This window comes from Dipodomys merriami, unplaced genomic scaffold (assembly GCF_024711535.1).
Source record: "Dipodomys merriami isolate MVZ:Mamm:240054 unplaced genomic scaffold, mDipMer1.0.p SCAF_78, whole genome shotgun sequence".
Lineage (NCBI taxonomy): Eukaryota > Metazoa > Chordata > Mammalia > Rodentia > Heteromyidae > Dipodomys > Dipodomys merriami.
In genome coordinates this window covers 5,619,801-5,643,124 of record NW_027206379.1, presented here as the reverse complement: position 1 = coordinate 5,643,124, position 23,324 = coordinate 5,619,801, and the positions used below count along the sequence as shown (strand labels likewise).

Sequence of the window (23,324 nt, the reverse complement as noted above, 5' to 3'; positions counted from 1 at the left end):
CCAGCCTCTGAAACCAGGCTGCGTCTTCAGAGGGCCTCAGTGGGTCCTGGGGGATCTCAGGCTCAGGCCTCACGGAAGTGTGCAGTGAGGCCGAGCTGTGAGGACTGCCCACAGCACTTTCTGTGGAGGACTGCGGTCCTGCGGCTCTGGCGCGTGGCATCGGCCTCAGAGGTGCGTGGCCACAGCACAGTGTTTTTCTGAGTGGCAGGGCCTGGCCTAAGGTGCCCGAAGGACCCTCTCAATGGATACTGCGATGCTGGGACCACAGCTACATGGAGAGAGGGGAGTCAGGGGAGAGAGAGAGAGAGGGACAGAGAGAGACAGATAAGTATGTATGTGTACTGGGGACCAGAACTATGTTTTTTTGCTTACAACGGCACTCTCTGCTTTGAACCTCACCTCTAATTCCTCCTTTTTGCTGGTTATTGGCAATGAGTTTGTCAGGTTTGTCTATTCTGCCAGGCTGGTAGCTAGGATTGTAGGTAGGAGCCACTGGTGCCTGGCAGGTAGTTTGCTTGTGGGTTTTCTTTCTTTCTTTTCTTTTTTTTTTTGGTCGGTCGTGGGGCTTGAACTCTGGGCTTGGGCACTGTCCCTGCTCTCTTCAGCTCAAGGCCAGTGCTCTTGAGCCACTTCTGATTTTCTAGTGGTTTAGTGGAGATGAGTCTCACGGTCTTTCCTGCCCAGGCTGGCTTTGAACCATGATCCTCAGATCTCAGCCTCCTGCGTAGCTAGGATTACAGGCGTGAGCCACTGGCACCCGGCTTGCTTGTGGGTTTTCATGTGTGTGACTTAATTGCCTAGTGCTGTGGCTAGCATCCTTTCTTTCAGTAGGTAGACCCTCAGCTTGATGTGAGTAAGGTAGAAGTTGCCACGTGCAGGCCAGGAAGACCTCTAACCTTCCTCTTTCCTACTCTTCACATGTGGCTTTGCCCAGCCTTCCCTGCTCTCAGCTTCTGGGACTTGGGAAGTGTTAGCTGCCCACTGGAAGTGAATGAGCAGTGTCAGGGCTCAGGGCCACCTTGTGCAGGGGGGTGAGAGGAATGGAGGTGTGGAGGCGGGGCAGTTAGGGTCAAGCTTGAGGTATCAATCAGGCAGGTGCTGCGCTGCCCTGGTGGGGAGTGGACCTAGACCTGAGCTGGGCCTGAGGGTCAGGTGGAGGAGCAGCTGGTCTGGGGAGGAGGAGGGCACTGTTCCAGCATGGCAGCAGTGCTCCATGAACTCGCTTCCTGCCAGGCTGTGGGGAGGAGAGGACAGCCACTGGGAGGAGCTGAGTGTCAGGGGGCTTGGAGCCAGGCTGAGCAGCTCACTGCACAGATGCAGCCATGCCCACAAGCCTCAGGGTTCTCAGAATTCTCTGTGGGACACAGGAGATCTGTCAGCAGTCATTTGCCCACTGAGCCGCTCAGGAAAGGGCAGTTAGGTCTGTTTGCTGAACGCCACCTCCACATTTCACTAGGCGGTCGCAGGCCTCCAGGTGGGCCTGCTCTCAGGCAGGGTCACAGGGGAGGCGGGAAGGGAGGGCAGAAGGGAGTACCTCCGGATGGTCCCTGAGCTAGCTGCTCATGTATTTGTAGTTCTAAATATTTTAATTTTTAGGGTTGTGGGAAAACTTGTTTTATTATTTATTTTTGTTGGTCCTGGTACTTGAACTCCGGTTTAGGCCCTGTCCTCAAGCTTTTTTGCTCAAGGCTAACGCTTTAACACTTGGGCCACAGCTGCATTCTGGCTTTTTGGTGGTTGATTGGAGCTAAGATTTCTCACAGACTTTCCTACCCAGGCTGACTTCGCACCATGATCCTCAGATCTCAGCCTCCTAAGTAGCTAGGATGACAGGTGTGAGCACTGGTACCTGGCATACTTGTGTTTGTTTGTTTATTTTGTTGGTTGTGGGGTTTGGACTCTGGGCTTGGGAGCTATCCCTGCGCTCATCAGCTCAAGTGAGCACTCTACCGCTTGAGCCACAGTGCTACTTCTGGTTTTCTGGTGGTTTATTGGAGATAAGGGACTCACGGACTTTTATGCCCTGGCTGGCTTTGAACCGTGATCCTCAGATCTCAGCCTCCTGACTAGCTTGGATGACAGGCATGAGCCACCGGCGCCCGGCCTTATTTATTTAATTTGAGACAGCGTTTTCCTCATGTAGCTGTAGCTGGTCTTGAATTTGCAGTCTTCCTGCCCTAGTTTCCTTTTTTTTTTTTTTTTTTGGTCGGTTGTGGGGCTTGAACTCTGGGCCTGGGCACTGTCCCTCAGCTCTTCAGCTCAAGGCAAGTGCTCTACCACTTGAGCTACAGCGCCACTTCCGGTTTTCTAGTGGTTTATTGGAGATAGGAGTCTCACGGTCTTTCCTGTCCGGGCTGGCTTTGAACTGCGATCTTCAGATCTCAGCCTCCTGAGTAGCTAGGATTACAGGCATGAGCCACCACTACCCGGCTCCTGCCCTAGTTTCCTGAGTACAGGGAGTACAGGCGTGTGTCAACATTCTCACCTAAGGATTGATGTAGTGAATTTCTTTTCTTAACTAAAATCGTTCAAGAGCAGTTACTGGGAACAACGGTTGGCTGTCCTGGGATGGCGACCTTCACGCCTCCTGCGAGACCACTGTGCTTCCTTGGGGTGTGAGCTGCTCTTACTTGACCCCAGTGGTTTGGGGGGACCCCGCAGGGAAGCTGTCCCATCTGGCATGGGCCCGCGTTCAGTGCTTCTGAGCTGGGGGTGAGAGGAGGCAGGGCTGTGACATGAGCGCTTCCATAGTGGACAGAATGACGAGTCAGAGCTGGTCCCAGCAGGTGGTCGCAGAGGCTGGCGGGGGGGGGGGGGGGGGGGGTGGGGGGGTGGGGGCAGGCCTCCTGCTCTATCTGTAGCTGTGTGCGGCCTGGGCTTCCCCTTCCCCGCCCGAGCTCCAGTACCCTGGCTGGACTCACACTGCCTCCTGCTGTCTGTTTTTAAGGGAGTGGTGACCGCAGCCACCAGCCTCATCACCACACTGGCCCAGAAGAATCCTGAGGAGTTCAAGACCTCCGTTTCCCTGGCTGTCTCCAGGTTGAGCAGAGTGAGTACTGGCAGGGATGGATGGCAGGGTGGGGCTTGTCTATTAGTTTACTTTTTTAGAATGTAGGCTATGTGACCACTTGGTAAATTCAGGAGTGGAAACTGTCATGACCAGTCCTTAGGTTTCTTTAAACTTCCGTTGAGTAGCCTCCTCTTCCACTCTGTGGGCAGGCGCAGGGTCAGCCGCCCGAGAGCTTGTCGGTACAGGTGTGTGCCCCTGAGCTTCGCCGTGCCACTGTCCTCACCGAGTCCGTGAGAGTGACAGCTGATGTAGTCAGATGTGCACGTCTTCCCTCTGAGGTTCCTGCTCTTCTGAGGGTTCCCTCAGGCTGGCCACAGCTGGCACGCTGTCTGCCTGTGAGGTGTCTGTTTTCCAGTGGCATCTTCTATCCTGGGACCACCCCGCTCCCAGATGGGGCACTGCTTCCCGCTCCCGCCCACACTGGCCTCCTGGCTTCTGGAGTCTGCCCAAAGCCGTGTTGTCCCGCCCAGCAGCCTTGGCGCCTCACGGTCCTGCTGGGTCTTGAGTCACCTTGCCTTTTTGTTTTTGTTTTTGTGTGCTAGTTTTGGGGTTTGACCTCAGGGATTGGGCGCTGTGTCTGAGCTTTTGTGCTCAAGGCTGGTACTCTACCACTTGAGCCGTAGCTCCACTTCTGATTTTTTGGTGGTTAATTGGCAATGAGTCTTATGGCCTTTACTGCCCAGGCTGGTGTCAAAATGTGATCCTTGGATCTCAGCTTCTTGAGTAGCTAGGATTACAGGTGTGAACTGGTGCCCAGCTTGAACATGCCTTTATGAACATGCATCTCTTCTTTTTGTTGGTTTGTGCTGACACTGGGGCTTGGACTCCTGCTTGGCTTTTCTGCTCATAGCTAGCACTCCATCACTTGAGCCATTTTGCCAGTTCTGGCTTTGTGCTAGTTAATTGGAAATAGATTCTCTTGGAACTTTCTGCCCAGGCTGGCTTCAAACTAGGATCGTCTTATCTTGGCCTCCTGAGTAGCTAGGACCATAGATAAAACCCACTGGCACCCAGCATGAAATTGAAAAAAAAACAACAAAAAAACCCCATACATTTTGGTGTGTGTGTGTGTGTGGGGGGGCTTTAACTAGAGTCACATGCTCCCAGCCATCATGCCCGTGGTCCCAACTTTTTTTTTTTTTTTTTCTTGACAGGCCTGGGACTTGAATTCAGGGCCTGGGCACTGTCTCTGAGCTTCTTTTGCTCAAGGCTAGCACTCCACTACTTGAGCCACAGCATATTCTGGCGTTTTTTGTTTATGTGCTATGGAGGAATCGGGCACAGGGCCACATGGATGTTAGGCAAACACTCTACCACTAAGCCACATTACCAGTCCCAAAACCATGGTACTTTTTTTCTTTCTTTTTTTGGTTGTGGGATTTGAATTCTAGGCCTGGGCACCATCTCTGAGCTCTTTAGCTTGAGGCTAGTACTCTACCACTTGAGCCATAGTGCCACTTCTGGCCTTTTCTGTTTATGTAGTGCTGAGGAATCGAACCCAGGGCCTCATGCATGTGAGGCAAGCATACTACCACTGAGCCACCTTCCAACCATGTAATTTCTTTGTGAAGAATTAGTTTTTCATTTGATTGGTCTTCTCTGATGTTTTCCTTCCCTCCCCCTCCCTCCCTCTCTCCCTCCCTTTCTTCTTCTTTCCCTTCCTTCCTTCCTAACATAGAGACAGGGAAAATAAGCCATGGCTTCAGCTTCATATGTTTTTAAGACAGCCCATATTAGCTCTGTCACTGTGTTACACTGAAACGTGTACTTGTTTTTCTGCTTCGTCTGGCTGTATGCTGTTTGACTACTTGCTATATTTGTCCTGTTAAGTCCTTTCTTTGGCAGACAGTGTTGAGGTCTGCCACCTACAGGTGTGACCACACCTGAGCTCAGGCTATGTTTTGCAGCCTAGAACTGGGCTTATGGATGCCAAACAGTGTTACACACGTGCACTTCGTAGTGAGGGTGGGAAAGCGCTGTGAGCCCTTGGAGCAGGAAGTGTGCTGTGTGCTTGTAGAATGAGCTACTTGTCAGAATACTGGCTCAGGGTCTGCTGCACTAGGAAGATACTGGACCAGGGGTAGAGCCCTGAGTGGAGCCAGGAGTCGGGACGCTGGGTCTCGTCCTGGGGGCTGTAGGTTGTGGAGTAACCAGCATGCTGGCGTCCTGGGCATTTCTTCCCCCTCTGAAGGACTAGAAGACGCTCTCTGGTGTCTGACTAGTTTCCTAGCCCACAAAGGAAAGGTGGAGTGTTTGCTGTTGTCTGGAGCATCTGTGGCAGGGTGCTGAAGAGCGGTGTTCGTGGTGACGCCGAGCAGCTGAGCACTGTCCACTGTTAGGCCGCAGGAGGGTGGCCATAGTGTCTCTCTCTGGGAGATAGGAAACAGTGCTCATACAGCTGATTCTAGCAACAAGCTGGTGTTCAGGAAGGCATGGCCCAAGGAGCCAGCAGGAAATAGTTGTCTCACCCCTGTGGATTGTCTTACAGATTGTGACATCTGCGTCAACAGATCTTCAGGATTATACTTACTACTTTGTCCCTGCTCCCTGGCTGTCAGTCAAACTTCTGAGGTTGTTGCAGTGTTACCCACCCCCAGGTAATGTTCCCCATCCCTTGGGTGTTCTCATTTCCCCTCCCCCAGACAATGTTCCCCTTCATCCAGGTGTTCCCATGAATTCCACCCCCCTCCCCAGGTGCTGGTTCCTGTAAACCCTCTTCCTAGAGATGTGCCCAGGCCCCTCCCAGGAGGTCCCTCACCAGCGCTCACTGGAAGAGCTTAGCTCAATGTCTTCAGTTTGTTAGTATACAATGTCTTGTCCCTGGATTGATACTGCCCTACATCCTGTTTTCATGAAGCTGTTATCACAACACAGTCCTGCTAAGTCATGGGTTTCTTTCTTTGTATTATTTTTTTAGTGCTGGTCCTGGGGCTTGAACTTAGGGCCTGGACACTGAATGTTTTTTTTGTTTTTTTGTTTTTTTTCTTTGGTTGTGAGGCCTGAACTCTGGGCCTGGGCGCTGACCCTGAGCTCTTTAGCTCAAGGCTAGCACTCTACCACTTGAGCCACAGCGCCACTTGCAGCATTTTCTACATATGTGGTGCTGAGGAATCGAACCCAGGGCCTCATGCATGCAAGGCAAGCACTCTTACCACTGAGCCACCTTCCCAACCCCTGAATGTTTTTGCTCAAGACTGTTATTCTACCACTTTGAACCACAGCTCAACTTTTGGCTTTTTTTTTTTGACAGTTAATTGGGGATAAGTGTCTCATGGACTTTCTTGCCTGGGCAGTCTTTGAACTGTGATCTTCAGATCTTAGCCTCCTGACTAGCTAGGATTATAGCCACCAGTGTCTGGCTTCTCTATACATCTATTTATGTATGTATTTATGTATGTCATGGGACTTGAACTCTAGGCCTAGGTGCTGTGCTGTCCCTTAGCTCTTCAGCTCAAGGCAAGCACTCTACCACTTGAGCCACAGCGCCACTTCTGGTTTTCTGGTAGTTAATTGGAGATAGGGGTCTCACAGACTTTCCTGCCTGGGCCGGCTTTGAACAATGATCCTCAGATCTCAGCCTCCTGAGTAGCCAGGATTACAGGCATAAGCCACTGGTGCCCAGCTTTCTCTGTACTTTTATACAGTATAGATCTGTATAGTTAAACATTTTTTTTTTTTGGTGGTACTAGGGTTTGAATTCAGGGTCTTGAGTTTGCTAGGCAGGTGTTCTGCTGTTTGAGTCACAACCCTAACCCCTTTTTTGTTTCTATTTTTAAAGTAGGGTCTGGCTTTTTGCCCGGCTGGTCTGGACCATGGCCCCTTGTGTGGCTGGGAGGATGGCATGCACTACCACACCCGTCTTTTTATTGGTTGAGAAGGGTCTTGAGAGCTTGTCTCCCGACCCCAGCCCCTTGAGTATCTGAGTCAGTCACTACTGCTAGATGAGAGTTAAAAAAAATTTAGCAGATGTATTTTAATGATTATGTGAGAAACTTACTACAGCATAAGCAATTTAGCTGAGGATGCAAAGGATAGACTTGTGTCTCACCCAGATCCCCCAAAATGATGAAGCACTTACCTCTAGTGTGGCTGTATTTGAAATAAGAAACTAAAGTTACATGAAATCATAAAGGTAGAACTCTGAAGATAGCCTTTTTTTTTTGTTTTTTTTGTTTTTTTGGGTCCGGTCGTGGGGCCTGAAACTCTGGGCTTGGGCGCTGTCCCTCAGCTCTTCAGCTCAAGGCTAGCGCTCTATCACTTGAGCCTGTGCACAGCGCCACTTCGGGCTTTTTTCTTTTTGCTTATGTGGTGCTGAGGAATCGAACCCAGGGCCTCAGGCATGCAAGGCAAGCGCTCTACCACTGAGCCACCTTCCCAGCCCTGAAGATAGCCTTCTTAACTAAAACTTTGAAATTAGAAAATTCGAGTTTTAAAGTTTTAATAGTTTGATATCTTTATGTTTCTGTTTCATCCAAGATACATTTGACTTCTAAGGGAAGAATCTAGATATAGAATCTCTTGAAGAATGTGAAATTAAAATTTTTGTTAGCTGAGCACAGTGGCTTACCTCTGAAATCCTAGCTACTTGGGAAGTGGACATTAGGAAGATTGAAGTTCAAGGCTAGCCTGGCCAAAAAATCCATGAGATCTGGTTTCGTCAAATAAAAAAGCTGGGCATGGTTGAACATGCTGGTCATTCTAGCTATATAGAAAGTGTAAATAGGAGGATCAAGGTTCAGGTTATATCAGGCAAAAACATGAGACTATTAAAAATAATGAGAGGGGCTGGGAAGGTGGCTCAGTGGTAGAGCACTTGCCTTGCATGCCTGAGGCCCTGGGTTTGATTCCTCAGCACCACATAAGCAAAAAGAAAAAAGCCGGAAGTGGTGCTGTGGCTCAAGTAGTAGAGCGCTAGCCTTGAGCTGAAGAGCTGAGGGACAGTCCCCAGGCCCAGAGTTCAGGCCCCACGACCGGACCCCCCCCCCCAAAAAAAAAAGAGAGCAAAGCTGGGCATTGTGGCTTGTGCCTGTCATCCTAGCTACTCAGGAAGCTGAGATCTGAGGATCACAGTTCAAAGCCAGCAGGGGCAGGAAAGTCTGTGAGATTCTCATCTCCAGTTAACTACCCAAACAAGGTATAGAGTGCCAGCCTTGAGCAAACAGGCCAGCTGAAAGTGTGAGACCCTGAGTTCAAGACCTATTACCAACAAAAAGGAGGGAGGGAGGGAGGGAATAAAAAAGTAGAGACATACCTTAAATGGTGGGATACCTGCCTAGCAAACTCAAGACCCTAAGTTCAAACTTTAATACCCTTTTTTTTCTTTTGTCAGTCATGGGCTTGAACTCTGGGCCTGGGCGCTGTCCCTGAGCTCTTCAGCTCAAGGCTAGTCCTCTACTGCTTAAGCCACAGTTGCCACTTCTGATTTTCTGGTGATTAATTGGAGATAAGAATCTCTTGGACCTTTCTGCCTGGGCTGGCTTTGAACCACAATCCTCAGATCTCAGCCTCCTGAGTAGCTGGTATGACAGGTGTGAGCCACTGGTGCCTGGCTGATTATTCTGTTCAAACTCCTTCCTCTCAATTTTTGGGTATTGTGTTTGGATTTTTTATTTTTATTTTTATCATTTTTATTTTTTGTCGGTCCTGGGGCTTGAACTCTGGGCCTGGGTGCTGTCCCTGCACTCTTCAGCTCAAGGAGAGTGTTCTACCTCTTGAACCACAGCACCACTTCTGGTTTTCTAGTGGTTTATTGGAGATCAGAGTCTCATGGACTTTTCTGCCCAGGCTGGCTTTGAACTGTGATCCTCAGATCTCAGCCTCCTGAGTAGCTAGGATTACAGGCGTGAGCCACTGGTGCCTGGCATGTTTGGTTTTTAAATTCAGAGCCTCCTACTTTCTAGGCAAGTGCTCTATGGCTTGAGTCTATCCCCTCGCCTTTTTTTCTTTCAATTATTTAATTAGGTATTATCTTGCCTACCTTGTGTTGTACCCCTTATTCCTCCCCCCCCCCCCCCCCGTGGTAAGGCTTGAACTGGGGGCCTGGGTGCTATCCTTGAGTGCTTTTGCTCAAGGCTAGCACTCTATCACATGAGCCACAGCTACTTCCCGACCTTAAGATAGGGTCTTACTTGCTTTTGCTCATGTGGCTGCCTACCTTCTGTTTCCTTCTGTCTCCTTCTGTCTTTGTCTCCTGAGCCCTTTTGCCTGACTCAATCTTATAACCTATTTATATTTGTGTGGGAGACTTTTGTTTGCTAATGTCAGGTAACTCTCTCTGCTGAATACCTTTGAAAAAATTAAAATTGTTATTGTAAGTAATGTACATAGAGGGGCTAGAGTTACATAAATGAGATAATGAGTACATTTCTTTTTGGACAGTGTCACCCCTTTCCCTTGTTCTGTTTTTCCCTTCCATCCCCACCCACAAGTCGTATAGGTTATTTTCAACATTGTGTCTAGTATTACTGTTTGTTCACCCTTTGTCCCTCCGTTCTGTGCCTCCACTTACCCTCCGAAAGACAGATTAATAAAACAAGGCACAAAGAAAACACAAAAGCAGCAGCATTTCCATTTCCTGGAGTTCATTTTGATAAACATTATTTTGTATGGTCATATGCACGTAGGCATTGTGCCTTGTGCTGAATCCCTGTTTACACTGAGTGAACCTTGTTCCCATGGGGCTGTACTCACTTCAAGGGCTACCTTTGCCCCTGTCTGGCCCCAGCAGTTCTCGGACAGGCTGGCCCTTCACTGAGGCTGGGGCCACAGATTCGGCCCCTCCTTCCCCTTAGCCTCTCAGTGAATGTTGGCCTCGACATCCCTGTCTGAGGCTTTTAGTTCTGCCCCAGCGTTTTCTGACTAACTGGTTGGCGGGAGCTCTGCCCTTTCCCCCATGCCTGGACACCCGGATCTCAGTTTCCACAGTGCCATTTTCAGGGGCTCCTCTGTGCGCTGTTGCCAAAGGGCTGTTTTGTAATAGGCTGAATGTACTGCTGATTTAAAAATACTGGTCAGTTGTGGGGCTTGAACTCTGGGTCTGAGTGCTGTCCCTCACCTCTTAAGCTCAAGGAGAGCGCTCTACCACTTGAGCCACAGCGCCACTTCTGGCGCTAATAATAAACCAGTGGTTTATTGGAGATAAGAGTCTCTCGGACTTTCCTGCCTGGACTGGCTTTGAACTGTGATCCTCAGATCTCAGCCTCCTGAGTAGCTAGGATTACAGGCGTGAGCCACAAGCGCCCGGCTATATCAAGTAATTTATATGTATTTGATCTTAGTTTCCTGACTGGGATTACAGGGATGAGCCACTGCCCTTTTGTCTTTTGTTTTGTGGCTTTTAATTGAATTATATTTTTTCTTTCTCATTTTTAAAAATAAGTTTTGTGATTACTGTGTTGTATAGAGGGTTTCTTCTATGTGTCCTGGGATTTACAGTGTTTTCTTTTGTTCATCAGAGCAGGAGAGCTCTATCAAGCTTTCCCCTTGAGCTTTGTAAGCATGCCTTGCTCACGTCTGTTGGATTTTGTTTTCTCATGACTAATCTCTTAATCTCAGCAGAAGTGCTCTGCCAGTTAGTTGCATTAAAATGAGGTGTCACTTCCATAGCTGCTGGACCTTTTAATTCTGATGTTTATTCCACTCATAGGAACAGCGAGGCTTGCTCATTTTTGTCTCACTTGGTTCTTCAAGTGTTCCCAGCCACGTACGGCGCCGAGCATGATTGTATCTGCAGTGCCCACAACATGTACAGCTAGTGGGGGGGGGGGGGGCTCTTTCCTAGGGGCCAGGGCTGGGTAGATTTAGGGCCAGGAGCCCAGCTAACAATCTTGTCTTGCCCAGAAGATCCTGCAGTGCGAGGCCGCCTGACTGAGTGCTTGGAAACCATCCTGAACAAGGCCCAGGAACCACCCAAGTCCAAAAAAGTCCAGCACTCGAATGCGAAGAATGCCGTGCTGTTTGAGGCCATCAGCCTCATCATCCACCATGACAGGTGAGCCACAGGGGGCACTGGCATCTGTTCAGGTGTTGCTCCTTTCTAGCTCTTGGTCTCTTCCTCTCCCTTCTTCAGCCCTCTTTGCCCTCAGAGCGTTCCCCCCTGCACCCCCCCCACCCCCCCGTGGCTCTGCTGGCTCACCCTCATCCATAGCACCTCCTCCAGCCTCCTTGTGCCTGAGTGATTTCTCTTGTCTGCCTACACAGAGGGAGCCAGGGCTCGTGTGAACTGTTGGCTTTGCTTAGAATGGAGCTGTACTCTAAATGGCTTGAGGTCTCCTGGGGCTGTGGACATGGCTGTGTCCATCTCCAGCAGAGGGGTGCAAGGTGCCCCCTCCTCAGCATGTGGCTCCTCACCGTGACCCTTTTTACCATGTCTCCCTCATCTTGTAGTGAGCCAAACCTGCTTGTCCGCGCCTGCAACCAGCTGGGCCAGTTTCTTCAGCACCGGGAGACCAACCTGCGCTACCTGGCCCTGGAGAGCATGTGCACGCTGGCCAGCTCTGAGTTCTCCCACGAGGCTGTCAAGACCCACATCGAGACTGTCATCAACGCCCTCAAGGTGCGCCGGCACTAGATTAGCGTGGTGCCTCCTGTCTCTCGGCAGATGGCCCCGCTCCATGGTCTTCCTGTCCCTCAGCAGATGGCCCGGCTCTGGTCCCCTGCTGTAGTTTAGGGTGGACTTACCTTTGGGAGTGAGAGTGGATTAGTGTCACTCGAAGCCGAGTTGCTTGGTTCTTGCAGTGAGACCCCAGTAACCAACCCTGCCCCCCCAGTCAGTCCTGGCCTTGGGGCCGAGCAGGTCATTATGTGACAGCCTTATGTGGCACTCTTCAGTAAAGTTCTGGTTTTGGTAGGAAGATGAAATATTTGTTATTACTTCCAGGAAACCTCATGCTTTGTAAAGCAAAATTGACTGTCAAGAATTTTTTATTTTGGAAGGGACACTGTGGCTCAAGTGGTAGAGCATTAGCCGTGAGCTGAAGAGCTGACAGAGCCCAGGCCCAGAGTTCAAGCTCCACGACCGATCCAAAAAAATTTTTTTTTTATTTTTGGTAGTAAGGGTTTGAACTCAGGGCTTCATGCTTTCTAGGCAGGTGTTCTACCTCTTGCACCATGCCCCTAGGCTTATTTTTCCAGTACCTGGTGCTTGCTAGGCAGTCACTCTGCCACATGAGGGACTCCACCACCCCTTCTGCATTGGTTACTTTTTCTTTTTGGGGGGTCCGGTCGTGGGACCTGAACTCTGGGCCTGGGCGCTGTCTCTCAGCTCTTCAGCTCAAGGCTAGCACTCTACACTTGAGCCACAGCGCCACTTCCAGCTTTCTTTTTTCTTTTTTCTTATGTGGTGCTGAGGAATCGAACCAGGGCTTCATGCATGCAAGGCAAGCGTGCTACCACTGAGCCACCTTCTCAGCCCTACTTTTCTTTTTTTTTAATTTATTTTTATTGTAAAGCTGATATACAGAGGGTTAAACAGGTCTCACTTTATACCTGGGCTGGTTGGGACCGCAGACATCCTATTTGTGCTTTCCCCATAGCTTAAGATGACAGGCATACACACTGTGCCAAGACACTGGTTAAGAGAGCCTCTCTAGTATTCTTTTTTTTTTTTTTGTCGGTCGTGGGGCTTGAACTCTGGGCCTGGGTGCTGTCCCTCAGCTCCTCAGCTCAAGGCTAGAGCTCTACCACTTGAGCTACAGCGCCACTTCTGGTTTTCTGGTGGTTTATTGGAGATAGGAGTCTCACAGTCTCTCCTGCCCGGGCTGGCTTTGAACCGTGATCCTCAGATCTCAGCCTCCTGAGTAGCTAGGATTACAGGCGTGAGCCACCAGCGCCCGGCCTCTCTAGTATTCTTTACACAGGCTAACCTTGCACCGCAAGCTTCAGCCTCTGCTGTCTAAATATCTAGGATTACAGGTAGAGCTATTGTGCCTAGCTTCTTAGTTTTTTTTTTTTTTTTTTCTTCTTCTGTTAGTCCTGGGGCTTGAACTCAGGGCTTTGGGTGCTGTCTCTGAGATCCTTTGCTCAAGAGCAGTACTTTACCACTTTGAGCCACAGCACCACTTCTAGCTTTTAAGTGGTTAATTGGAGATAAGGGTCTCATGACTTTGCTGTCCCATCTGGCTTCCAACCAGGGTCCTCAGATTTGGGCCTCCAGAGTAGATAGGATTACAGGTGCCAGCCACCAGCACCTGGCTGCTTCTCAGATTTTTTTTTTTTTTGGTCAGACGTGGGTCTTGAACTGGGCCTGGGTGCTGTCCCGCAGCTCTTCAGCCCAGGGCGAGCACTCTACCACTGAAGCCATAGCGCCACTTCTGGTTTTCTGCTGGTTTATTGGAGATAAGAGTCTTAAAGGCTTTCCTGCCCAGGCTGGCTTTGAACCGTGATCCTCAGATCTCAGCCTCCTGAGTAGTTATGATTACAGGTGTGAGCCACTGGCACCTGGTGTTTCTCAGATTTTTATTTTTATTTTTATTTTTATTTTTTTATTTTTGGGTCCGGTTGTGGGGCCTGAACTCTGGGCCTGGGCGCTGTCCCTCAGCTCTTCAGCTCAAGGCTAGCACTCTACCACTTGAGCCACAGCGCCACTTCCGGCTTTTTTCTTTTTGCTTATGTGGTGCTGAGGAATCGAACTCAGGGCCTCAGGCATGCAAGGCAAGCGCTCTACCACTGAGCCACCTTCCCAGCCCCTCATATTTTTTAAAAGATTAAAATTCCAGAATTGTGGTAGGTGAAGTTGGCTCACACTTGTAGTCCGCTACTCAGGAGGCTGAGACCTAAGGTTTGAAGCCAGATGGGGCAGGAAAGTCTGTGACATTCTTTAGCCCTAAGTGGCACGGTGGCTCAGGTTGTGGCCTTGAGCAAAAAGAAGCTCAGGGATGTGCCCAGGCCTTGAGTTCAAGCCCCAAGACTGGCAAAAAAAGAAAAAAAATTACAGAGTTGAAAGAGCCTAGTCAAGGTATGTGTTCCGGGGCTTACCTGTGAATCTCACTCAAGGTGATCTTGCTAGTGTCACACACTGTCTGCCCATTCTTGCTTTGCTTGTTAGTACAAGTGTGTAAGGAGGGAACCTAGAGCCCTTGACTCAGCCTAGTCTTGGGCAGTATCTGGGGACGCCGAGTGTGGCATGGAATTTACATTCAGTATTTGCTGTGAATTTGAGGCCGAGTTCTTCCTGGTCCTGATTGTGTGTCTTCAAGTTCTTCCCTGTGTCAGAGACAACCCTTGTCTCACTCTGCTCCGGCCCTTGCTGGAGGCCCTCTATCCTGTACCGGGCTCCCCCATTTTCTACCACTGCTAGGTGCCTGGACCTTTACTGTGTTCTCAGATGTTGCTGTGCTATGAAGTTTTCTAGGGTCTTATTCTGATGCCACTGGGGTGGGGTCCAAAGACCCGCCTTGTATGGAGTTCCTTGGTGACATAATTCGGAAGGTGCTAGAGTGTGACCACACAATAGAGAGACTTCAGTGACCTACCCACTTGGCCCTGAGCACATTCCTCAGAGAAGCTGGCCAGTGGGACAGTGGCAGTGAATCTAGGTTGTCCAGACCATTTGTTCCAAGTACAGAGAGCAGGGGGGGTGTGAGTCAAGGGAGAGGGCTTCTGACCTGCAGTGTTGGGCCCTGGTACAGATGGTGAGTGAGGCCCTCCCTGTGTGGTATGGGGCAGAGGAAGGGCTGCCGACAGGGCTGAGGAAAGCGGGGCCACGGGGGCCACATACTGTTCTAGACAGCGAGTGCCTCCAGCCTGTACTTGTATGTGGGGTTAACGGTCTGCTTTGCTTTCCAGACGGAGCGGGACGTGAGTGTGCGGCAGCGGGCCGTGGACCTGCTCTATGCCATGTGTGACCGCAGCAACGCCCAGCAGATTGTGGCGGAGATGCTGAGCTACCTGGAGACGGCTGACTACTCCATCCGAGAGGAGATTGTGAGTTCTCAGCCCCAATCCTTGCCTGCTGTGGATGAAAGCCCAGCGGGACTGTCTCACCAGTGTTCGGCAGTTCTGTCTGGGAGGCCCTGCTGGTGTCTATAGTGGACTGATGAGAGGCAGTTCTGTCTGGCAGGCCCTACCGGTGTCTATAGTGGACTGATGAGAGGCAGTTCTGTCTGGCAGGCCCTACCGGTGTCTATAGTGGACTGATGAGAGGTTCGTTTCTGCATCAATTTCCCTCTCAGTGCTGGAACATGTAAAACCCACGGGCAGGCTTCCCCCTCTTCTCCTCTCAGTAGCTGGCTGCTTAGGGTGTGAATGAGGATGTAGTAGACAAGAATTGTTAGGCTATTTTTTTTTATTAAGCAGTTGTATAGAGAGGTTACAGTTTCATAAGTCAGGTTATGAGTACAATGCGTCTTCCATTGTTCACATCCATTTTCCCTTCCCCTCTCTGCTATCAAGATACATAGTTCAGTTTTTTACATAAGGTACACTGAATACAATGACTGCATGTGCTCATCCTTTCTCTGTGCTGTGTGGGGAGTGTGTGGTGGGTTAAAATTCGCATCACGGATAGGCAGAGGAAGAGGTGGCAGCCTGTGGCCCTACAGCCCTCTCCAGGACATGCCAAGTGACCTTGGCATCTTCTACCCTAGAGAGCAGGCCTCCATTGCTTAGGACCCGGGGAAGTTCCAGACCCAGCTGCAGTAGATGATGTGGGGAGGGAGTGTGCTGTGTAGAGGAGGGCTGGTGCGCCATGTCTGGGTGTCACTATGTGACCCACCAGCTTCCTCCAGGGTCTGCTTTGGATTCAGCCTGGGCAGTGTGGCCCAAGTTGGGTAGGGCTGGCCTAGGGCCTGCAGTCATGCTGCTCCGGGTGTGCCCAGCACACAGCAGAGCACGGTCAGCACGTCTGTGTGTGGAGGACTGGAATCCACTCAGTCTTTTTGTGTGGTGAGTGATGGTCCTGCTAGCCTTAGTCACGTGTCCCTCTGTCTCTGCACAAGTGCTGCTTTGGGGCCTGCGGGGAGCCTCCGCCCTGGGAGGTATATGGAGGGCCGAACACTGGTCTGCATGTGCACGGGGTGACACCTGCGGAGGCTGACCCCATGTTCTGGGGCCTTACAGACTTCCCGAAGAAGGTGGGAGCTCCCGTCCGGGGGCTGAGAGTAGCTGGGATTGTGGCTGAGCACATGGCTGCATGGTCAGCATTGGGCTGCAAGTCCAGCTGTTCTAGCTTTTTCTAGAGATGGAACCAAGATACTAGGAGGTAGGGATGGAACAAGGACCTTAGGCATGCTAGGCAAATAAATGCTGCATCACTGATCTGCTTTCCCAGCCTAGGCCATGTGTTTTGAAGATGTTCTAAGGGTGTCATGGGGTCCGTGTAAGGGCGGGAGGTGGTAGAGCAAGTAGACATCCAGTCCAGGCTCTCGGCTGGGGCTCTGGGAGCCCATTCTGCCTGGAGTTCCTGGGAGAGGGTAGCAGGGAGAATGGTGGGGTTGTGTGTGACAGTCAGCCACTTGAGGAGCGCGTGGTGGTGCCAGCGGACACTCTTGGGGGGCAGTGCCAGAAGGAGACTTGGAGTTGAGCCCAGTTTGGAGGTGAGGCAGAGCTGCCTAGGCAGCAGCTGTCTCTGGGGGTATAAGCCTGGTGGCTCCTTGGGGGCAGGATAGGGTGGTGATCAGGTGGGTTTCCCATGAAGAAAAGGGGGACCTGTGGGGCTGAGGAGGGTGGATGATGACGAAGACCTGCTAGGAGAAAGGAGCTCTGGATGTGGGTTGGCAGCGGCTTGGTTGTGGCTGGGGGACAAGGTGCAGGACGGACTTCAGTGGGGTGGTCGTGAGGAGCAGAGTGGTGGCCTGGATGTAGCTGTGAGCCTTTTGAACCCCGGGCTTGGTCATTGCATCTGTCCTTGGAGGTCCACTGGCTTCCTTTGTTCAAGCCGGCCACTCCTCACCCTCTGAGATCTGGTGAATCTTCTCACACACCTCAAGTTTTAGATCCTTTTGAAGCCTCTCACGGGTTTTGACGCTGGCTGGTCCTTGGTGTTGCTGATAGCTTGTGTGGTACCTGCCTGAGCAGCCTGTCCACCCTATAGGTGCTGAAAGTCGCCATCTTGGCTGAGAAATACGCAGTGGACTACACCTGGTATGTGGACACCATCCTGAACCTGATTCGCATTGCTGGAGACTACGTGAGCGAAGAGGTGTGGTATCGCGTGATTCAGATCGTCATCAATCGTGACGACGTGCAGGGCTATGCCGCCAAGACAGTGTTTGAGGTACAGCCTGGGTCTCCAGCGCAGGAGGGTGGGTGTCCTCTCCGGCCCTGTGCCAAGCTCAGGTGAACGTGGGAGTCTCAGCTGCTCCCCTCAGCAGTTCTTTGGAATTCTTTCCTTCCACTGCTAGTGCCCCACACCCACCACCACTTTCCTCTCGTCTTAATTTCCAAACTGCATCCTGGGTGAGACACCGGCTCTTGAAGGGCTTCCTGAAATCGCTGCCTGGGGCTGCCCTTGAATCTGCCTGTGTGTGAGGGGATGGGAAGGGGTCTGGCTGTTACCAGGGAGCCTTTTTTTTTTTAAATTAAATTTAATTTAATTTGTGAACATACTGTACAGAGGGGGTTACAATTACATGGGCAGGATAATGCATACCTTTCTTACCAAGCATTGCAGCCTCCTCCTTTGTTTACCCTTCACATCCCTTCCCAGCCTCCCCCCCCCCTCCCCCCCGGGAGCCTTTGGAGAGCCGCTGCTGACCTTGCTCGGGCTGCTCTGCGGAGGGGCTCGGGTACAAGGGGCACTTAGTAGTCTTGAGTTCCGGGGAAGCTCCTGTGCAGGCCGTGCAGGCCTGGCTTTGGCTCATCATTACGCCGAGCCCGTCTCTAGATCCTTTGCTGCCATGCTTCTCCGGGCCCTGGCTCATGGTGTCCATGGTTTTCCAGGCTCTGCAGGCTCCAGCATGCCACGAGAACCTGGTCAAAGTAGGCGGCTACATCCTGGGCGAGTTTGGAAACTTGATAGCTGGGGACCCACGCTCTAGGTAAGAGATACCAGGAAGCAGCGCAGGGCACTCTGCACTGGCTGTCCTGTCCCCACCCCTAGCTGGCATCTGGCGTCAGATGGACGTGTGCCCATGGGGAGCGTCTGCTTTAGCCCACAGTCTTGCTGCTCACCGCCGTGGATGCTAGGCTGCAGGGTGCGGGATGGTGAGGTAACCGGTCCTCACCTGTGCTCTCTGTCCCCCCCAAGTCCTCTGATCCAGTTCAACCTGCTTCACTCCAAGTTCCACCTGTGCAGCGTCCCTACCCGGGCACTCCTGCTGTCCACCTACATCAAGTTCGTGAACCTTTTTCCGGAAGTGAAGGCCACCATCCAGGATGTGCTGCGCAGTGACAGCCAGCTGAAGAATGCAGATGTGGAGCTGCAGCAGCGGGCCGTGGAGTACCTGCGGCTGAGCACTGTGGCCAGCACTGATATTCTGGTGTGGACCGCCTGGCTGGGCTTGTTGGCACTGCAGCCTCTAGGTCGGTGATGGGCACTGGGGCTTGGTCCAGCTCTGACCCTTTGTTCTTTGCAATAGGCAACTGTCCTGGAGGAAATGCCTCCCTTCCCGGAGCGTGAGTCCTCCATCCTGGCTAAGCTCAAGAAGAAGAAGGGCCCGAGCACGGTGACTGACCTGGAAGAGACCAAGCGGGACCGGAGCATCGATGTGAACGGGGGCCCCGAGCCCGCCCCGGCCAGTACCAGTGCTGTGGTGGGTCCTTGCCACCGGGCCCCCAGCTCCACCAGTTGGAGAGAAGTTTCGTTTACTCGGCACGAGTCAGGAGTTTGGTGTCTGCCTCTTCCCAGGGTCTGTGCTCCCGCACCCAGGCCTTCCCAGGCCTCTGGTCCCAGGAGGCTGTGGGCGGCTGATTGCATCTTTGTGACGCCAGCTTCTCGAGGCAGCCCAGCTCGATTCTGTCTGTGGTGATTGGTTTGGAGGCTGTGCCACTTGTTTCTTGAGTGCTCCTTGTTGCTTTAGAGTGGACTTGGCCTTGCTAAATCTTGGAGGGTTTCTGTAGTGAGTTGGAGTAGAACAAATTTCTCCTTTGTGTGACGTGATGAGATTATGCACATAGATGAAAATAGGACCTTTGGTGTTTAGTGGATAGAAAATACTGTTTTGAGAGCTGTATTTGTGTTTTCTGAGATGCTGCCATGGCATTGTTACTTTTCGTAGCAGCTATGTCCTATGAACTGCTCTCTGCTCCCTAGGAGAGTGGGGGCTGCGGGGAGCCGGGCACCAGTGGCTCATGCCTGTGCTAGCTACTCAGGAGGCTGAGATCTGAGAACTGAGGTTGAAAGCCATCCCAAGCAGAAAAGTCCAAGAGCCTTATCTCCAATTAATCAACAAAAAGGCAGAAGAAGAGATGCATCTCAAGTGGTAGATTGAGTAAAAATCCGATTGAGAGCACAATGCCTAGTGTTTAAGCCCTGCTACTGGCACAAATAAAAAAAAAAGGGAGGGGGAAATGCTAGGGAGCTTTGCCTCCCCAGCCATGCTGGTGCGGTGATAGGAACAGGAAAGACGTAGCCTTGGTGGTTTGCTTGTCAAGAGTATGTTTATGTCTGAGCCCTGCTGTCGCTCCCTGGGGTCTCCTTGTGAGCTGCCTGCCGGTGGCTCGGCCCTCAGGCCGGGAGTGCTGGCCTGTGGTGAGACCTGTCATCAGCTTTGGGTGTCTGCTGGGATACAGTTCTCACTGCTATAGAAAAACAGTATGTACAGATGGAGAGTTCGGTGGTGCACTGTGGGTGTGTGTTCTTTTTTTCCCCACGGTGCTGCTCAGCATCTACTAAAAGATGTTTTGCCTTTCAACAATGTAATGTGTTCACTTTATCCCTTCAGTTAAACATATTACCTTTTGCCTTGCTTTTTTGGACACGATTTGCTTTTTAGGAAGTATGTTTTCCCAGAATTAAGGTTGGGAAACACTCAGCAGATCATACAGTTTCAACACAACTGATGACAATATGGGATTGATTGTACTTAGCTGTATCACCTGAGCTGCATACATGTGTAGGAACTTACAAGCTTATGTTTTACTGGATTGTTTTTGACTGCTTGGTGAAGAACTCCTGCAATCTACAAATGAGAATCCTCCACCCCTCATAGTAACGCTGGCCTGAAGTCTCCTCAGGTAGCTTCTGTCCTTTTTTCCCCTCAGCTCAGGTTTGTTAGCAACTGTACCCCTTCCGGTCCTGCGCTTCCCTTCCTCAAGACTTTCCTGCTGCACCACTCTGCCTTCTTCTGCCTTTGTGGTGACTTCTGACTGCTTAAATTTAATGACTAGTTAATTTGGGGTCAGTGAGAAGTATGTGTTTTCTGTCTAGGTGTGGTCTTTCTCTTGGTGCACAAGTAGTTCATGGGTTATGCTCAGCCTCTGCTGGCGCTTTCTCTGTAGAGCTGGGACCCTTTATCTGTGCACTTGTCCCTCAGGACTAGTACCAGGCACCAGATATGGGCTTCCTGTCCCGCCTCCTGCTCTTCCAGGTGACTGACACTCCAGTGAAGAAGTCACCAGCCCCAAGCCCTGGAGGGCTGTAGCTGGGGTGGACGGGTGAGGTGGCACGGGCTTCTGGAGAGAGTGCACGTGTGGGTGTTTGTGCGGTGCTAGCTTAGGCTTCCCACTGGTGGGGGTGGTGGGGCTGTGGCTCATCTTTTAGAGCCATGCCAGGGAATGGGCAGCAGCTGTGTCTAGCTGAGCCCACAGGTGTAGGCAAATGAGCTGATGTCTAACATGCTGTGTAGGCGGGAGGCTGGCTGGTAGCGACGGCAGGTTACTAGGAAGTGCTTTGGGAACCATGATGTGTTTCCTTACGGTGCTGGGCATTCCTGGCCTTCCTTGAAGCACAGACAGGGTCCTTGGGAGCCACTGTAACTGTTGTCCTTGGTCTCTGTCTGGCTCGTACTGGGTTTTGCACTTCCACATTGGCCAGGAACAGTACAGTATGACCGCCATGTCCGGGGCTCAGCTTTCTACAAGCAGGGACAGGCTGACACACCGCATTGCGGCTCAGCAGGCCCTCGGGATGTGACGAGGGCTGCCCCTGGGGACGGCATCTAGGTAAGACCGGCATCTAGGTAAGACCGGTTCTTGGTGCCTTCCCAGGGTCAGGTCAGCAGCTTTCCCACCTGCAGGCTGCGCACGTCCTTCCCGACTGCAAGGGTCAGTTCAGCAGCTTTCCCACCTGCAGGCTGCGCACGTCCTTCCCGACTGCAAGGGGCCTGCAGGTGGATGCTGAGCACTGCCAGCGTCTGTGGTGGTGGGCACGCCTCCTCCCATCTGCCTGAAATCTAGGGTGTCAGAGAGGCCAGACCGGGCCCAGAGGGAGACCGCCTCCGGGGAGGTGGGGAAGAAGGAGCGGGGCTGCTCCCGGTAGCATCAAGTGTCTGGGCTTCACGACTGTCTGTCTGTCTGTCTGTCTGGAATGACATTGGCCAAAGTTTTTTAGTTAAGAACAGGGTGATAGTAGATATTAGACCATTTGTTGTTTTCTTTGCACAAGTCTCTCCTTGGTGGGTGAGCTCTGGAGAGGCCTGTGGTCCCCAGGCTGTAGGCTTACCTGGTAACTGCCCGTTTCCCTGGTGGCCAGCCGGCTCTCAGAGGCTGGCCTGACCTGAGCTTGTGTACAAGAAGCTTTGAATTTACTTCTTGCCATTGTTCCTGTTGGAGGGCAGATGGGTAGCTTGAGTGTCCAGTCACACAAGGGTGTGCTGCGGGAAGGTCTCCCCAGACCCAGGGAGGCAGTAAGGCGGGAGGCCTGCTGGCTTCTCCTGCCAGTGCCTTGCTTCTGTGGTTTGTGTAACTGCAGTTTAGGCTTAATGGGACAGAAGGCATTTGAAGACTTCCCGGGAGCTGGTGTCAGTCGTCTGAGTAGGTGGGGGATGAGTCTCCCCTTGCTGCAGCTGTTGTTGGGCAATCCCAACTCTGGCCCCCCTGGGTCTTCGGCCGCTGAGCTCCTGGAGCCTTGCATCTGGCTGTCACTGCAGGTGGCCACAGGTGCCACACACTCTTGTGAGGCTGGCTCCCTTTTTCTTGAGTCATGGCTCCTTGGAGGGAAGTGTGCAGTACATAGGGGCCCAGGAGTCCAGCCTGTCCTTGGCTTTCTCAGGCCCCTTTCAGGACACGACAACTGTGTCCTGCCAAGTTTGCCTCACCTGCCATGGGCCTTGGAGACCCGAGGGCTCTCAGTCTCCCCACCCCCACCCCCTGCACAGTGGATGCTCTGGAATGCCTCATGTGTCTTGACGTGACATGGACAGTATCACATGCTGTCACGTGTACTTGTACAGAACACAGTACCAAGGGGGGTGTGGTTGTCTGTGCTGACATTCCTGTCCCCATGTGCTCAGCACGCTCTGCTGGCAGAGGTGGGAGGCCTGGCCCCACGCGCAGGCCCTGTGGCTTGCCGTGCCCCTCTGTGTGTCCACGGGGAAAGGGATAGTTGGATTCTTGGAAAGATCAGTTCAGATTGAGCAAAACACACATTGTCTTAATGTAAAAGAGCCTTAGGATTTAGGCTCAGAAAGCTCTGTTTCTTGTTCTCCTGATGTCCAGGAGTATTTTTGTAAGTTGCTCAAGGCAGGATGTCTCTTACGTCTGGGCTTTGCTCACGAACTGCGAGTAGTCTTTGTGGACCGCGTGAGGGTGCTTGTGTCAGCTTTGTGGTGAGCCTGGGCTCTGGGCCCCACTGTCCTGGCTGAGCAGAGCCGAGCTCTGAGCCCCGGCTCCGGCCCCCGTGGCCACCTCAGCAGTAGAGGTGTGAGCTCAGCCGCGGCGTCTTCATCCTGTGTGATGCTGTAGAGACCTCAGTGGCGCTTACGTTTTTGCCCAGGTCTGAAAATTCATAAAAGGTTGTTTTTTTTTTTTTTTTTAAATAACTAAGGTGGTGATTGCACTAAGGATGTCACCTTCATTTAGTTTATCTTTTGGACACTTGACAGTATTATGGCTTTCTTGCCACCACCCCTGCCCCTCTCTTGGAACTCAAGGCCTCCCAGCTGAGCCATACACCCAACCCTTTTTTATTTTAGTTGTCTTTTTGAACAGGGTTTTGTGCTTCTGCCTGGAGCCGGCCGTGGACTGCTGTCCTCTTACCTTTGCTGCCTTGCTGGGAGTTCAGCCCTGTACCACCATGCCCCACCTGTTTGTTGAGTGGGCCTCTCCCTCTGCCTCTGGTCTTCAGCTGCAGTCCTGATCTCTGCCTCCCCAGTAGTTAGGATTATGGGTCTGTGTTATCACACCTGGCTGCGTGGGCTTCTTAACCTTTTGTCAGAGG

General features: G+C 51.8%; 1 protein-coding gene across 3 annotated transcripts in view; it reads left to right on the top strand.

Moving 5' to 3' along the window:
* The window catches only part of Ap2a2 (adaptor related protein complex 2 subunit alpha 2), a 78,746-nt gene that overhangs the window by 41,449 nt on the left and 13,973 nt on the right, over nt 1-23,324 (top strand). For 2 of the 3 annotated variants that reach the window (XM_070009763.1, XM_070009762.1), the window contains exons 6-14: nt 2,948-3,049; nt 5,559-5,667; nt 10,910-11,060; nt 11,456-11,624; nt 14,855-14,992; nt 17,100-17,282; nt 17,948-18,045; nt 18,255-18,486; nt 18,586-18,759. In XM_070009763.1, coding sequence (XP_069865864.1) covers nt 2,948-3,049; nt 5,559-5,667; nt 10,910-11,060; nt 11,456-11,624; nt 14,855-14,992; nt 17,100-17,282; nt 17,948-18,045; nt 18,255-18,486; nt 18,586-18,759 — 1,356 coding nt within the window. The remainder of the gene's footprint in view (nt 1-2,947; nt 3,050-5,558; nt 5,668-10,909; nt 11,061-11,455; nt 11,625-14,854; nt 14,993-17,099; nt 17,283-17,947; nt 18,046-18,254; nt 18,487-18,585; nt 18,760-23,324) is intronic. The other variant, XM_070009764.1, reaches the window with a different exon arrangement.